Raw genomic sequence first — 15,121 nt, 5'->3', positions numbered from 1 at the left:
CACATTTTTGGTTATGCTAATGACCCTGGTATCTTGAATGCTATTTTAAAATAAATGCAGAAAGCTTGGCGTGGTGGTACACCTTTAATCTAAATACTTGAAAGGCAGAGGCCAGCCTGGTCGACATAAAAAGAGTCCCAGGCCATTCAGCGTTACGTAATGAGACCCTGTCTCCAAAAACAAACAAGTAAGCAAATAAATAAATAAATTCAAGGATTTGGGAAATGACTCATATTTCCTAGAACCCATGTAAAAAACCAGCGTGGCTGCTCTTGACCGTAATCCCAGATCTGGGGAGGCAGTGACACGAGGATTGCTGTGGCTTGTCAGCCAGCTGGTCTCTCCATGTCAGTGAGAGAAACAAAGAAGACACTGTACATCAACCTCTGGCCTCCACGTAAATGTGCACGCACACACAGGAACACCTACACACGGTAAAATATATATGTTCTCCTGGGCTTTTATTCTACACAAATATTATGTATATGTTGTGTAACAAGGCCACTGTGGCCTTGTTTGTCATAGCTAAAGACTGGAGGCTGGCACATAGACCATCTGCGTGCATGACAAATTTGATCTTCTCTGCAGCAACTATAGGAGAAAGTGAAGAATTGGCCAAGTGGCGGTTCATCCCTGCGCTCTTAGCACGGGGAGGCTCAGGCGGGAGGAGAGTGAGTTCCAGGCTAGCCTGGGACACATAACAAAACCTTCTCTTCAGAAAGTAGGAAAAGGAAGAATCTCTTTTTATGGTTAAATTGGTGCATTCAGATTGTACATATAAGCCAGGTGAGGTGGTACAGGAAGGCAGAGGCAGGCAGATCGCAGTGAGTTTGGCGCAAGCCCGGTCTACAAAGAGAGCCCAAGACAGCCAAGGCTACACAGTGAAACCCTATCTGGCGGGGGAGGGGGGGAAGATTGTGCATATAAACTGGGCAGTGGTGGCACGCACTGTTAATCCCAGCGCTCGGGAAGCAGAGGCAGGATCTCTGTGAGCTTGAGGCCAGCCTGCTCTACAAAGAGAGTCCAAGATAGTTAAGGCTACACAGAGGAAGAAAAAAAAAAGATTGTACATATCTATGGCATATACGGTTATGTGTTACATTTTGATTTACACGTACATTATATAATAATCAAATCAGGGTGATTAGCAGATCCAGCTCCTGAGTATATATTAATAAATTGTTTTCTTTTCTTTCTATTTTTGGGGGTGGGGTTGTTTGTTTGTTTCTTTGTTTGTTTGAGACGGGGCTTCTCTGTATCACCCTGGCTACATGTATTATTTTCTTGTGTAAGAAGGTTGGCTCACAGGTTAAGGGTGATTACTGCCCTTGCAGAGGACCAAAGTTCAGTGTCCAGTACCTGAGTCAGGTGGCTCACAACCACCTGTGATTGCAGGTCAAAACTCTGAAACCCTCTTCTGGCCTCCACGGACACACACCACACACACATACACACACACACACACACACACACACATACACACAAAATAAGTAGCTTTTTAAAAAGAAAGAAGTCAGGTGGTAGTGGTGCACACCTTTAATCCCAGCTCTTTAGGAGCAGAGGGATGAGGATCTCTGTGAGTTTGAGGCCAGGCTGGTCTTCAGAGTGGGTTCTAGGTCAGCTAAGGCTACACAGAGAAACCTTGTCTCAGAAAAAGGAAGAGAGAGGGAGAGAGGGAGGAATGAAGGAAGGAAGGAAAGGAAGAAAGAACTAGAACATTGGGAGGTGGGTCCCCTGACCGTGAGGCATGGTAACTCACTCTTATAATCCTAGCACTTGGGAGGATCAGAAGTTCAAGGTTATATATATTAATATCAAGTTTAAGGGCAGATTGGGCTGCCTGAGACCCTGTCTCAAACAAACTAAAAAGGGGGACTGAGAGATGGCTTAGTAAAAAGTGCTTGTATGCCGGACCAGGTGTGGTGGCCCATGCCTTTAATCCCTCCCAGCACTTGGGAGGCAGAGGCAGGCGGATCATTGTGGGTTCAAGGCCAGCCTGGTCTACAAAGTGAGTCTAGGACAGCCAAGGCTACACAGAAAAAAAAAAGTGCTTGTAATGCAAGTATGGAGACCTGAGCTTTTATATTTTATTTTATATGTATGAGTGGTTTTGCCTACGTGTACCGTGTTGTGCCTGCTGCCCATGGAGGGCATCAGATGCCTTGGAACTGGAATTATAGATGATGGTGAACTGCCATGTGGGTGCTGGGAATCAAATCCATGTCTTCTGCAAGAACTGCCAGCGCTCTTTTTATTGTTGTTGTTGTTGTTGTGTTTGTTTGTTTGTTTGTTGAGACAGGGTTTCTCTGTATAGCCTTGGCTGGCCTTGGAAGTCACTCTGTAGACCAGGCTGGCCTTGAACTCACAGAGATCCACCTGCCTCTGCCTCCTGGGGTTAAAGGCGTGTGCCACCACACTCTGCCAGTGCTCTTAACCACCTGTGATAAATTAAAAAAGAAAAAGTAGAAAGCTGGTGAGGAATGGCACTGAGTTGGTGACCTCTGGCTTCCAGATACACGCACATATGCACACCACCCCCACGCACCCACACAGGACAGGGAGGGGGAAGGAAGGGAGTAGAAAGGGAAAGAGAGAGAAAGTCCCTTCTAGCTAATGGAAAGCATATAACTGCAGTCCGTGTCCTGTGTGAGATTAGCACCAGGCCAGGTTCCTCCAGCCTAATTGCACTCATTGACCAGAATGAGAAGCAATTTATTAGAAGCTCAGATTCTAACGATTTCTCAATAAAGTTGCCAACTAGAAATTTTCCACTCTTTCATGCCAAGTTGCTTCACTTTGAGCTAGAGTTTCTTGGCAGGTGTCAAGGGCAAGTGTTCTACTCTGGCTGTGCATGTGTGCCTATTCTCTCTGCTCACTTAGAAAGCCAGGCTTGCTTGGTTTTGTTGTTGTTGTTTGTGTGTGTGTCTTTGTTTGGTAGGGTCTTATGCTCAATGCTCAAATGCTGTGTGGCAGAAAATGACCTTGAACTCTTGATCCTCCCTCCCTCCCTCCCTCATGGGTGCTGAGATATGGGCATGTGCCACCACACCTGGCAATGTTTACAATATCTAAACTTTCAGTGAATCTGGACCATGAGCCAAAACCTGGTGATACTTTGTTCTGACGCCATTTATTAGAACCTGAGTCTGACCACAGGCTCGGCAGCTCCTGAGCCAGCGCACCTAGCGCGAGGTGGCCCTCTATCCGTGTTAAGTACGAGGACAGGGAAATAAAACCGTGTGTGTCTCTCAGAACTGCACACCCCCATGAACGCCTCAGGTTTGGCAGGACAAATCTTTCTAGCTCCTTCCGTCCATGGCTGCTTTTCTTCTGTGCCTTGGGGGAATCAGTCATGCAGCTGTTTTCTTATATGCTGGCCTCTCTCCCTCTCAGGGCAGGGTGCCCTTTGCCGTGCCTGACAAGGTGCTGTGGCCGCAGCTGTGTGAAGCGCTCAACATGAAATTCAAGGCCGAAGTGCAGAGCAACCGGGGCCTGACCAAGGAGAACCTTGTGTTCCTGGCACAGAAACTGTTCAACAGCAGCAGCAACCACCTCGAGGACTACAACAGCATGTCCGTGTCCTGGTCGCAGTTCAACCGGGTGAGTGGATGGCCGCCAGCCACTCTCACTATAATCTTTCCAAATGTTTGCATGCTAAAGTTTCCCTGCCCTGGGCCCCTCTTCTTCATAGTTCTCATAAACTCTACCCGGGGTCACAGAAACATCTGTGTAGCTGGACAGCCTAAGAGTTAGTCGGGTCTCATGTAGAGCGATGTATTTTCATTGTGTCAGTGACCTGGGCCTTGTGTGTACTTTAATGCATTTCTTCTTTTGTGAGGTAAACATGAGCCAAACTCCAGCTCTGACCACCACCTCTGATGTAGAGTGCCAGCTCAGGTTTCTAGGGGGGACCCTCCACCCCTTAGAAAGGGGAATGGACCGAGGGAATATTTCCTCTGGCATCTGGCAAATCTGTGATTCCATCAGACTTTTGACTTTCAGTTAAACTTCTCCCTGCTATGTCCGCACCCCAGAGTTTTAAATGTCCTTAATTCCAGGCACTCATGGCTTCTGGGTCATCTGAATAGTTCTGTACTCATAGTTGCTGCAAGTCAGAGGTCAGGGAGACGGGCCTCAGTGGTCTGTCTTTGCCACTGTGGTAGAGTGCTTGCCTCCACGGGACCTGGTTACTGTAGTTGGCTGAGAGTTACTAGGAATGTGTGTGTGACATCAGCCTCTCTGTGGCTTGGTGTGATCTAATTCAGGTCAGGTCTACGAAGCCACCCTGCATCTTTTTAACATGTAGGCTGTGATTCATAGCGGGTCTGAGGTGGGCCTAGAAGAGTGTGCATTTCTCAGAATCACCCAGGGGATACCACTGCTGCTTGTCCCAGGCTACAAAGTCAGAAATGGCCAGAGGCGAGTTTACCAGATCTACCCCCGGGGTCGGTACCAGCTCTGTCGCTTTTGCCAGATGCTTCTCCCTTTTCCTCGGTGGTCTGTCTATGGAGCTGTATGGCTGCTTGGTAACAGGCAGCAGCAGGGACGTTTGCACGTTTTTGACAGTGGAGATGTCTGTTTTCCATGCAAAGTCCTGTAAGCCCCCTGTGCTGCCCATCACACAAGCACAAGCCAGGATTGGAAGCTTTTCACTTTAGTCAGAGGGCTGACAGTCTGGGAAGCCAGAGCCTGGTCTGCCTTTCCTGTCATTTCCTTGGGCGTTTCTACAGAAAAAACAGAAAGAGGCAATATATCAACTTAAAGTTCAGCTTCATTCTTCCGGTCAGTGGGTCCCGGAGTCCGTCCTATCTTCCTGGCAGGTGGTCCCTAGAGTTCAGACTTACCCTTTGGCCAGCTGAGCCTTGTCCCTGAGATTCCTGTTCCCCTCTTTGCCATCTTGCTCTACGTGACAGTGGATGGGTCCACATACACCAAGGCCACTGAGTCTTGTGTACCCCCTAGGTGACATCTAGATTTAAAGTTCATTCAGAGCAAGCCAACCCTTCGCAGGCTGCATGAGGAGGGCCTTTCTACAGACTACAGTACCGAGGTCTCCTAACAGCAGGCTGTGTAGAGTCTTGGGTCATCTGTGCGGCTGATATTCCAACGGTCACTCTGCCTTTCTTCCTGTTCCCTATTGTGTCTCCAACCAGGAGAATCTGCCAGGGCGGAACTACACCTTCTGGCAGTGGTTTGACGGCGTGATGGAGGTGCTGAAGAAACATCTCAAGCCTCATTGGAACGATGGGTGAGGATCGCCTTTGTTAGTATTATTTATTTTTTTATCATATGCCACCAACGCCCATCTTGAACTCAAGCAATGCTTCTGTCTCAGTCTCCCAAGTAGCTGGGGCTGCAGTCGTCTATTAAATCAGTACCAGAGCTGGGCGTGGTGGCACACGCCTTTAATCCCAGCACTCGGGAGGCAGAGGCAGGCGGATCACTGAGTTCGAGGCCAGCCTGGTCTACAAAGCAAGTCCAGGACAGCCAAGGCTACACAGAGAGACCCTGTCTCAAAAAACCAAAAAGAAAAAAGAAAAAAAAAATCAGTACCAGAACTAAAAACGTTTTCACTCTGGCATTGTCACCCTCTGCTTCTGTTCCTCTTACTCTGCTCCAGGGCCATCTTGGGTTTTGTGAACAAGCAACAGGCCCATGACCTACTCATTAACAAGCCAGACGGGACCTTCCTGCTGAGATTCAGCGATTCCGAAATCGGAGGCATCACCATTGCTTGGAAGTTTGACTCTCGTGAGTGCCTCGCCCTTTCTGAGACACATTTTTTTTGGCCCGGTGTCCAAAGTTAGCTGCCTTTTGTCCCATAATGATTTTAACACAGCTTTTTGAGAACACATTGTTTGTTGAGGCCAAACCTAATTACAGGAATCACTAGCACAGCCGTGACACAGCTGCTCGTCAGGGCAGCCTGTGAGCAATCTTATTATGGGAAATGCTGAAGCGGAGCCTTGGAAGGGGTGCGGGCACTTCCCTTTTGAAACATTTCGCTTCATTGTTACTCAGCCTGGAGCTCCGTTCAGTCGTCCCTGACTCCATGATCCCTAATTAGCGTAAGGTGTCGACTGACAACTGAGCATTGCCACCAAGAATGTCTGGCCCTTCCTTCGTCTGGCCCTCACTGTGAAGCGGGGTGACTTGCCAGTTTGTGTATTTTGTGTTTTAGAGATTTTTCCAGCTTGTCCCAGCCCTTAGGCCTTCTCTGGCTATGGGCTTGCTCCCTAGGAAATAAGATCGGGGTCCCCAAGAGCTACTCCTTTTCTTTTCCTTTATTTTTAGTTTTAGTTTTTTACTATTTTGTATGTGGGTGTTTTGTCTGCATGTTTGCACCACATGAATGCCGTGCCCAGAGGCCAGAAGAGACAGTAGGATCCCCTAGAATTGGAGTTATGGATGGTTGTGAACCATCACGTGGGTGCTGGGAGTCGAACCCCAGGCCTCGGCAAGGATAGCAAACGCTCTTACCTGCTGAGCCTCTCTCTGGCTCCAGTGCTGTTTCTTTTAAACAGGGGAGTCCTCTCCTTGAGCCCATAGATCTGTAGGGAAGTGGTGTGTACATCTGCTTACATACCGAAGCATCTAACAAGTTCCTGTCTGCAGCCTGTGGAGATTTGGGGGTGAACGTCTCTGTTGGTGTGACTTTTATATGGGGGCTTGAATTTCCGGCATGTGGGTTTTAAGGCCTTCACATCTGGAAACCGTGGTTAGAACATGACTGTTCTGTTTATTGATCTAGAGGAGAGAATGTTTTGGAATCTGATGCCTTTTACCACTAGAGACTTCTCTATCCGGTCCCTGGCTGACCGCCTGGGGGACTTGAATTACCTCATATATGTGTTTCCTGATCGGCCAAAGGACGAAGTATATTCTAAGTACTACACGCCAGTTCCATGCGAGCCGGCCACCGGTGAGTGTCCGCCTGCGGTGGGTTTTGGACTGACCTCGGTTTCGGTTTTGTTTCAGTTTTTGCTAGTGTGTGTATGTACCTGTATTATGTGTGTGTGCATGTGTGTATGCCTGGATTGCAGGTCTCTTTCCTGCACAAAACCCAAACAGCACCCCACTGGAATTCAAGCAATACCGAGGGAGAATGTAAGCCCTGTGTACTGTTTGTCAGTGAAAGCGCCTCTGCCTCCTGGATGGTGAGATTAAAGTTACACAAGACCATTCCTGGCCAAAATATTCCATATTATTGTAAATTTTTTAGGAAATACACAAATTTGTAAGAAAAAAAAGACATCACACACATCCAGAGGCTAGCCTGTGTAAACATCTCTTGTGGCATCCTTCAATATTCTGTAGCCGTGTGCTCTGTCCTCTCCCTGCTCCTCTCTCACAGCTCCTTCTGTGGAGGCTGCAGTCTGGTCAGAGAGAGAAAAACAGCAAGTGAGATGGCAGAGACGCGTGTTTACTTAGCAGTGGATACCCTTAAGAGCAGTACAGTAAAAGAGACTGTGATGGAGAAGAGGCGGGGGTCGGGGAGGGTGCATGATTTCTCTAGAGTGGTAAGGAGAGCTTTCTGAGGAAGTGACCTGTGAATAGACTTGAACAAAGTGAGGAAGCTGGCTTTGCAAAGACCAAAAGACCAAACATCCTAGGCTGAGAGAACAAGTGCAGCTGGGGTGGCTGAAAAGCTCCCCAGAGTCAGGACTCTGCTTCCAGCCAAGCAGGAAGCTAGCAGTGGGAACTGAGGCCAGGGTGAAAGGTCAAACCATACCTCGTTCCTAATCCTTAGCTCCCTGATTTTAGAAACACACAGACACACACACACACACACACACACACACACACACACACACACACACACTTGCACGCTCATTCGTCCCGCATCATCTTTATGATTGCACAGGATTCCATTACATAGTGACTTTATACTATATTCAAAGTTAGGTAATTAAGATTCTTTGTTGTTGTTGTTTGTTTTGGTTTTGTTTTTTGAGACAGGGTTTCTCTGTGTAGTCTTGGCTGTCCTGGACTCGCTTTGTAGACCAGGCTGGCCTCGAACTCACAGGGATCCGCCTGCCTCTGCCTCCCAAGTGCTGGGATTAAAGGCGGGTGCCACCACGCCTGGCAGTAATTAAGATTCCTATTATTTAATTTATTTTGTTTTCACATATGTCAGATACTAAGATAACCTAATACAAGTTTCTTGTTTAGCTATTTCTTAGGATAAACCTAAGCAGAATTAGATTAAAGGGCATCTGCTTTTTTGTTTGTTTGTTTGTTTTTTGAGACAGGGTTTCTCTGTGTAGTCTTGGCTGTCCTGGACTCCCTTTGTAGACCAGGCTGGCCTCGAACTCACAGCGATCCGTCTGCCTCTGCCTCCTGAGTGCTGGGATTAAAGGCGTGCGCCACCACACCCAGCATGGCATCTGGTTTTTAAGCTTTTTGACACATCTTTCCAAAACTGCCTTCAAAAAGCCAAATTAACATTTCCCTACAGACATCTGGTTGGCATAAAAATGGTACCTTATAGGTCTTCTCTGATTCTCAGCAACCTTTACATATAGTGATTAATAATTCTGGAATTATACATAATAGCAGCAGCTAGCATTTGCTGAATGCCTCTGTGTCAGGAAGGTTTTTGTTTGTTTGTTTGTTTTTTGTTTCGTTTTTCAAGACAGGGTTTCTCTGTTTTAGCCCTGGCTGCCCTGGTCTCACTTTGTAGATCAGGCTGGCCTCAAACTCACAGTGATCCGCCTGCCTCTGCCTTCCAAATGCTGGCATTACAGTCACCACCACAACCTGGCTTGCCAGGAATTTTTAGAAACATGTTTCCTAGAGTATCTGTGTGCATCACTGTTGTACTGCTGTGAGGAAACATCAAAACCAAGGCAGCTCTTGTAAAGGAAACCCTTTAACTGGGCTGCCTCACAGTTTCAGACAGTGAGTCCGTTCTTACCGTGCCAGGGAGCATGTATAGAGGCATGTGTGGCACTAGGGCGGTAGCTGAGAGCTACATCCTGATCTGCAGGCAGAGGAAGAGACAGGGCCTGCATTGGAAGTTTGAAAACTCAAAGCCCACCCCCAGTGGGCACACACAACAAGGCCATACCTCCTAATCATTCTAATCCTATCAAATAGTTCTACTCCCTGGTGACTAAACATTCAAATACATTAGCCCATGGACACCATTATTATTATTATTATTATTTTTTTTTTTTTTTAAATGTTTTTCAAGACAGGGTTTCTCTGTGTAACAGTCCTGGCTTTCTTGGACTCGCTTTTGTAGACCAGGCTGATCTCGAACTCACAGAGATCCACCTGCCTCTGCCGCCTAAGTGCTGGGATTAAAGGTGTGCGCCACCACCGCCCACCACCACCGCCGGGCTTGTGGGCGCCAATCTTATTCAAACCACAGCAGGGTCTCATTTAATCCTCGGACCAGCTCTGCAGAGTAGGCCTCTTTTAAATAAAAAGAAACTGAGGCATGGAGTAATAAAATAATTTGGCAAAGGTCACATGACTGAGAAGTGAACAAACCAGGATTTCAGCTGTGTTTAGCTCCTGAGCCTAGATTCTTCATCCAGCATTGGCCAGCCCTGGCCATTTGGTTTTGTTGTTGTTTGTTTGTTTGATTTTGAAGTTATATTTTTCTATAGAAAATATACTAGACTGAGGTTGAGGAGCTCGTTCAGTCAGTAGAGTACTTGCTGTGAGTTTAATACCGACAGCCCAGGCAGTGTAACACATATTTGTGCCCTAGTGCTGAGGAGACTGAGACAGACACTGATGGGCCAGCAGCCAGCCTAGCCTACTCACTCAGTTCCAGTCCAATGAGAGACCCTGTCTCAAAAAAAATTTTTTAAAGGTTGGGCTGGGGAGATGGCTCAGCAGTTAAGAGCACTGACTGTTCTTCCAGAGGACCTAGGTTCAGTTCCCAGCACCCACATGATGGCTCACAACTGTCTGTAACTCCAAGATCTGATACCCTCACGCAGACATACATGCAGGCAGTCCCACTAGCCTGCCTTTTGGGACTCTAGCAACCTCTGATGTCATCTTCTGCCGCCACCCACCAGATGTGATGCCAGGTGTGTGCAGGATAAAAAGGACGCGCCTGCCACCCCCACTTTCTTTCTCTCCATCTCTTCCTCTCGACCTCTCTGCTCTCACTCTGTCCCCATGTTTTCTCTCCATGTCCCTCATGGCTCGGTCCCCATCTGCCTGCCAGCATGTATGGTTATCCACCCCCTAACGCCTCTCCTTGTCCCTGTCCCCTCCTTCAAATAAACGTCCTTATACCAGATATTGCATACCCTAATTATATAGTATAACATTGGTTGGTTGTTTTGGTTGATTGGTTGTTTTTTTGAGACAGGGCTTCTCTATGTAGCTTTGGCTGTCCTGGATTCACTTTGTAGACCAGGCTGGCCTCAAACGCACAGAGATCCACCTGCCTCTGCCTCCCACAGTGCTGGGATCAGAAGAATGTGCCACCACGGCCCAGCGGTTCGTTTTTTCTGAGACAAGCTTTCTCTATGCAGCTTTGGCTATCCTGGACTCGATTTGTAGACCAGGTTAGCCTCAAACTCACAGAAATCTGTCTTCCTCTGCTCCCTGAGTACTGGGATTACAGGCATGCACCACCATGCCCAGCAATTTAGGTACAGAAACTTGTGATTTTCATAGATACCCAATCTATCTGGTGTGTGTGTGTGTGTGTGTGTGTGTGTGTGTGTGTGTGTGTGTGTGTGTGTGTAATGCATCTGGAAGCCAGAGGACATCCTAAAGGAGTCAGCGCACTCCTTCCACTGTCTGGGCCCTCCTGACGAGTACCTTTACCTACTGAGCTGTCTTGCCGGCTCCAACTGTGAAATTTTAAGGCTTTTATTTTTCAATCAGGCCTGCAGGCACAGGCATATAATCTCAGTTTGGGAGGCTGAGGCAGGAGGATCCAAAGTACAACACCTGCCTGGGGTGGATCGTGAGTTTAAAGCCGGCAACTTAGCGAGGCACTGTCTCCAAACACAAAAGGAGAAGAGGGCTGGGAATCCAGCTTAGTGGTAGAGCTTTTGCCCAGTGTGCATGATGCCCTAGGTTCTGTCCCCAGTACCAGACAGAGTCAGGCAGTGCCAGGAACTCATAAGGTAGAGGCAAGCAGATCTCTGTGAGCTTGAAGCCAGCCTGGCCTATGCAGTAAGACTGTGTCTCAAAAGAAAACAATTATTCTCACAAATATACAGCACTAGCAGTTGACTAGATGTACATGAGGTGTCCGCCTACTCTCTGTGGGACTTTCTATAGCATGCCAGCCGACCTGGAAGGTGGCCTGATTTATGGTTTTAGTGCTGCACCTCTCCAGGGTGCGATCTCCCTGCAGACAGAAATGTTCCCTGCTGTGTCCTACCCTGAGTTGAGATTAGGTGGCTGTGTCCTAATGCAGGAAAAGATGGGTTCTTAAGGGAGGTGTCTGTGAGGAGTCTGCTTTTCACCTCTCTTCTCCCCGGCAGCGAAAGCAGCGGATGGATACGTGAAGCCGCAGATCAAGCAAGTGGTCCCCGAGTAAGTGTGCAGGGCCCAGCTCTGTTCTCCTGGTACCCCTCTCTCTACTTTGTGTCTTCCCCCAGTACCCATCACTCTCAGTGGCTGAGTCCAGGATCCCTTCCCCCCACCAAGTAAAGCTGGCTTAGCCTTTGAGAAGGAACTGAGTTCTAGCCATGCTATGACCAGGGCCCTGGTGTCCAACCTCCTATGTCCTGAAAAAGAAAGGAAGATGTTCCCGAATCCTTCCTCCAGTCCTTGTGGCCCAGACTATGTTTCCGCTTCCTTCTACAGGTTTGCCAATGCATCTACAGATGCAGGGAGTGGTGCAACCTACATGGACCAGGCTCCCTCCCCAGCAGTGTGCCCTCAGGCTCACTATAATATGTACCCACAGAAGTAGGTCATGATCTGGGGGGCTTGGGGGAGGGGCTGTACATGGGGAGGAACTGGGGCCTTGGCCTTAAGCTGGACATCCTAAGGCCTGGAGTTGGGAGGCAAAGAAACCTGAAGGTTCTCTGGAGATTACCTCAGCCTAGGCTCAGGCTCTGGCCTGTGGGAAGGGGAGATTTCACCAGATATTTAAACCATCAGTGGCCATGAGCAAATGGCATCTGCGTATCTTCTCTAAAGATGGAGACTTGCTACACTTTATGTGTAAGGACTGAGTGGAGTTTGGATGAGGGCAGCTCGGGTGGGTACCGAGGTCTGGTTCTCTACAGACCTGGCCAGCAAAGGCCTCTGCTTGTAGTGAGGGCCTAGGTAGAAGGGACAGCCCAAATGTCTTACCTGATGGGTTGTGGGGTTTCAGGTGACCTCTGATAACCCCGGCCCCTCCCCTTCATCATTTGTCTTTCCCTCTGAAGCCCTGACTCCGTCCTTGATACTGATGGGGACTTTGATCTGGAAGACACGATGGACGTGGCCCGGCGTGTGGAAGAGCTCTTAGGCCGGCCCATGGACAGCCAGTGGATCCCTCACGCACAGTCGTGACCAGACCTCGCCACCTGCAGCTTCGTCATCCTCGTGGAGGAACTTCTTGTGGATGTTTTAACTCCATGAATCGCTTCTCTTTGGAAACAATATTCATAATGTGAAGTGTTAATACTAGTTGTGGCTTTAGTGTTTCCGTGCATAGTGGCACAGGGAGTGTGTGTGAGTGTGAGTGTGTGAGTTTGCACGTTGTGTTTTCTCCACCCCTTGCTGTCCAGTCTTAAGCCGCAGGCCAGGCCAGGGCCGGGCTTGTTTTTACCTTGTGCAAAAAAAAAAAAAAAAAAAAGGCAGTCGGTTCCTGGAACCCTGGAACCTGGCCATGTGTCTCAATGGTGGCTGAACTTTGACGCGTGACTGTTTAAGTAAGAGAAGGAAAAAGAGAGGAAAAAGCATTTCCTGTCTGGGGAGCCTTCCTTCCTCTGCCAGGTAGTCCATAGTCCAAGTAAGCTGTCATCATCCCAACCTGTCTCCTGAGATGTAGCTGACTGTCTGTTGATGAAGGAAGTCAGCGCCTCACGTGTCCCCTGCCCCCTTTGCACAGGGGTGGGAGAGGGGAGCTGAATAAAGAGTGTTGGGGCGAGGGTCGTCACGGGTGTTTTGGACGGGTGGTGACTGCTTCCACCACTCAGCCCATCTTATCACCAGCCCCCTGTTTTGTCCTCTCCTTACTCAAGCCCTGTTTCTAGAATTGCTCCCCAGCTTCTGTGTGTGCTCAGGTGGGTAGGAAGGAGGGACACCCAGCTCAGAGCGTACAGGTGATGCCCTATGCTCTGCCAGTAAGGTGTGGCATACCCAGTCCTGGTTCCACACACCAGACATGGTCTGTCTGGGCCACCCTTCCCCACTCTGTGCTGTGGTGAGACTGTGTCTGCGTTCTCCAAGGCTTTTTCCTGACAACGGCTTTCTGCAAGTGTCCAACGGTGTTGTTTCTTAATCAGATCTCTTTATGTTTTTCCCGTTCGCATCCTAATTTGACATGAAACTTCTCCTTCCTGCATCAGGTCCTGGGTCCTCTGTATCCAGATCGCCTCTTTTTTTTTTTTTTTTTTTTGTCTTTCTCCCTTAAGTGTCACAGAGTGTCCTGAGGACTAGGTGTTCCTGCACCTGGGCCCAGCCTGCCAGCCAGGCAGCCACCACTCTGGGGTGCCGGGTGCTGTGGGGAGTTGGGGAAATGCAGTCAGTGAGTTTTGCTAGGAAGCTTGGTAAGCTATAGAAACAAAGCAGAAGCCTCAGCGTGATTTTCTTCCACAGAATCCTCTGTAGTGTCACCAAAAGGAAGGAAGGGGCTGCAGTGGGCAGGCAGGGAGAGGGCCAAGCAGAGAGCGGTCACCACTCAGGCCTACAAAGCCCTCCTTGGCTTCCTCTCCCAAGCAAGGGCGGAGCCACACCCAGGAGAGGAGCCCCAAAACCTTATTTTTATACATGCAAGTAAATAAACATATTTTTTTTACAAAAATAACTTCTGAATTTATCAGTGTTTATCATTAAAGGAAAATACTCCTGTGTAGTAAATTATTTATTGGAAGATGACTTTTTAAAAGCTGCTGTTTGCCTTGGCTTGGTTTTGTACACTGATTTTTTTTCTATGCCTGGCAGGTAGTGTCTCTGCCTCAGGTGCTCGCTGCATGGTGGAGGTGTGAGGCCCCTCCCTGCCCCCTCAGGAGGAGGCTGGAACTGCTGGAAGAGTCCAGGCTGAAGGGACTCCTCCCCACCTGTCATGTGGCGGCCGGTGTGTCCCAGTAACCCTCACAAGGGTATGGAGTTGACAAACTTCTAGATTTATGGTAGACATGGCCCCGGGGCGTGGGGAGAGCAGAGCAGCCTGGCACCCCTGGAAGGTTCCAAGTTTACTCTCAAGTTGGGTTACAGAAGAAGCTAAGCTACCCTGGCTTCCCTGAGGCTGTGCCTGGAGATGGGAGAGCTTCTGAACTGGAGGGTGTGTTCTCTATCAGCCCCACTCCCGCACACACAGCCTAGGTGAGGGCAGGTCTCCGCCCGCCTCTCGCCTGCTTAAAAACCCACGCGTGAGTCCTGGGAAGTCTCAGCTTGGGGTGTGGCGTGTGTATGTGGGTCTTTGTTGGGGGGGGCGGGTTGGAAGGAGATTCAAAGTGGCTATCTCTTACAATGAAAATATTCTTTTATAATTTTTCTTTTTAACATTTTATTTCAGATACATATTTTAGTGTTGAGGCAGATTAGTATATATTAGCCACCAAAAAGTATTGTGTATAAATTGGGGCGGCCACAAAAATTGTGTATTTTATGTTACAATAAAGGCGTCTTCTGAAGGATAATATTGAGTCCTGTTTCCTTTCCATCACGTGTCAAGGGAGGGCGGCTTTAACCAGGAAAAAGTTTTCAGTCATCAGTGTGACTGTGATGTGACTCTAAGAAGAGGGAACTAGCTGGGGACTCGGAGGCCTGAGGTGACTTGTCGTGGGTCTCATCTTCCTGCTGGGAAATTGGACCGATAGCATCTCAGATTCTCCTCATACTCTTCCTGATGGAAAGCCAGCCCTGAATGAGTTGTGTGCGGATCCTTCCCCCGAGCCTGGCACCATGGCAGGGAACCGGTGATGACAGGATGTTGGTTTCTGCCAACACTATAAGATACGAAAGAAACATGAAG

The 15,121-nt window shown here is 48.6% G+C and overlaps 1 protein-coding gene across 3 annotated transcripts in view; it reads left to right on the top strand.

Annotated features, from left to right (window-relative positions):
• Positions 1 to 12,817, top strand: part of Stat5b (signal transducer and activator of transcription 5B) — a 74,182-nt gene extending 61,365 nt beyond the window's left edge. For all 3 annotated transcript variants that reach the window (XM_051158632.1, XM_051158634.1, XM_051158633.1), the window contains 7 exons: positions 3,394 to 3,600; positions 5,154 to 5,248; positions 5,621 to 5,751; positions 6,752 to 6,922; positions 11,469 to 11,520; positions 11,794 to 11,898; positions 12,366 to 12,817. In XM_051158632.1, the coding sequence (XP_051014589.1) occupies positions 3,394 to 3,600; positions 5,154 to 5,248; positions 5,621 to 5,751; positions 6,752 to 6,922; positions 11,469 to 11,520; positions 11,794 to 11,898; positions 12,366 to 12,492 (888 nt within the window). In that variant the 3' untranslated portion in view covers positions 12,493 to 12,817. The remainder of the gene's footprint in view (positions 1 to 3,393; positions 3,601 to 5,153; positions 5,249 to 5,620; positions 5,752 to 6,751; positions 6,923 to 11,468; positions 11,521 to 11,793; positions 11,899 to 12,365) is intronic.
• Positions 12,818 to 15,121: the final 2,304 nt, after the last annotated feature.

Source organism: Acomys russatus, chromosome 16, assembly GCF_903995435.1.
Source record: "Acomys russatus chromosome 16, mAcoRus1.1, whole genome shotgun sequence".
Classification (NCBI taxonomy): domain Eukaryota; kingdom Metazoa; phylum Chordata; class Mammalia; order Rodentia; family Muridae; genus Acomys; species Acomys russatus.
The sequence above is the reverse complement of the archived record's forward strand: the minus strand, read 5'-3'. Positions and strand labels throughout refer to the sequence as shown.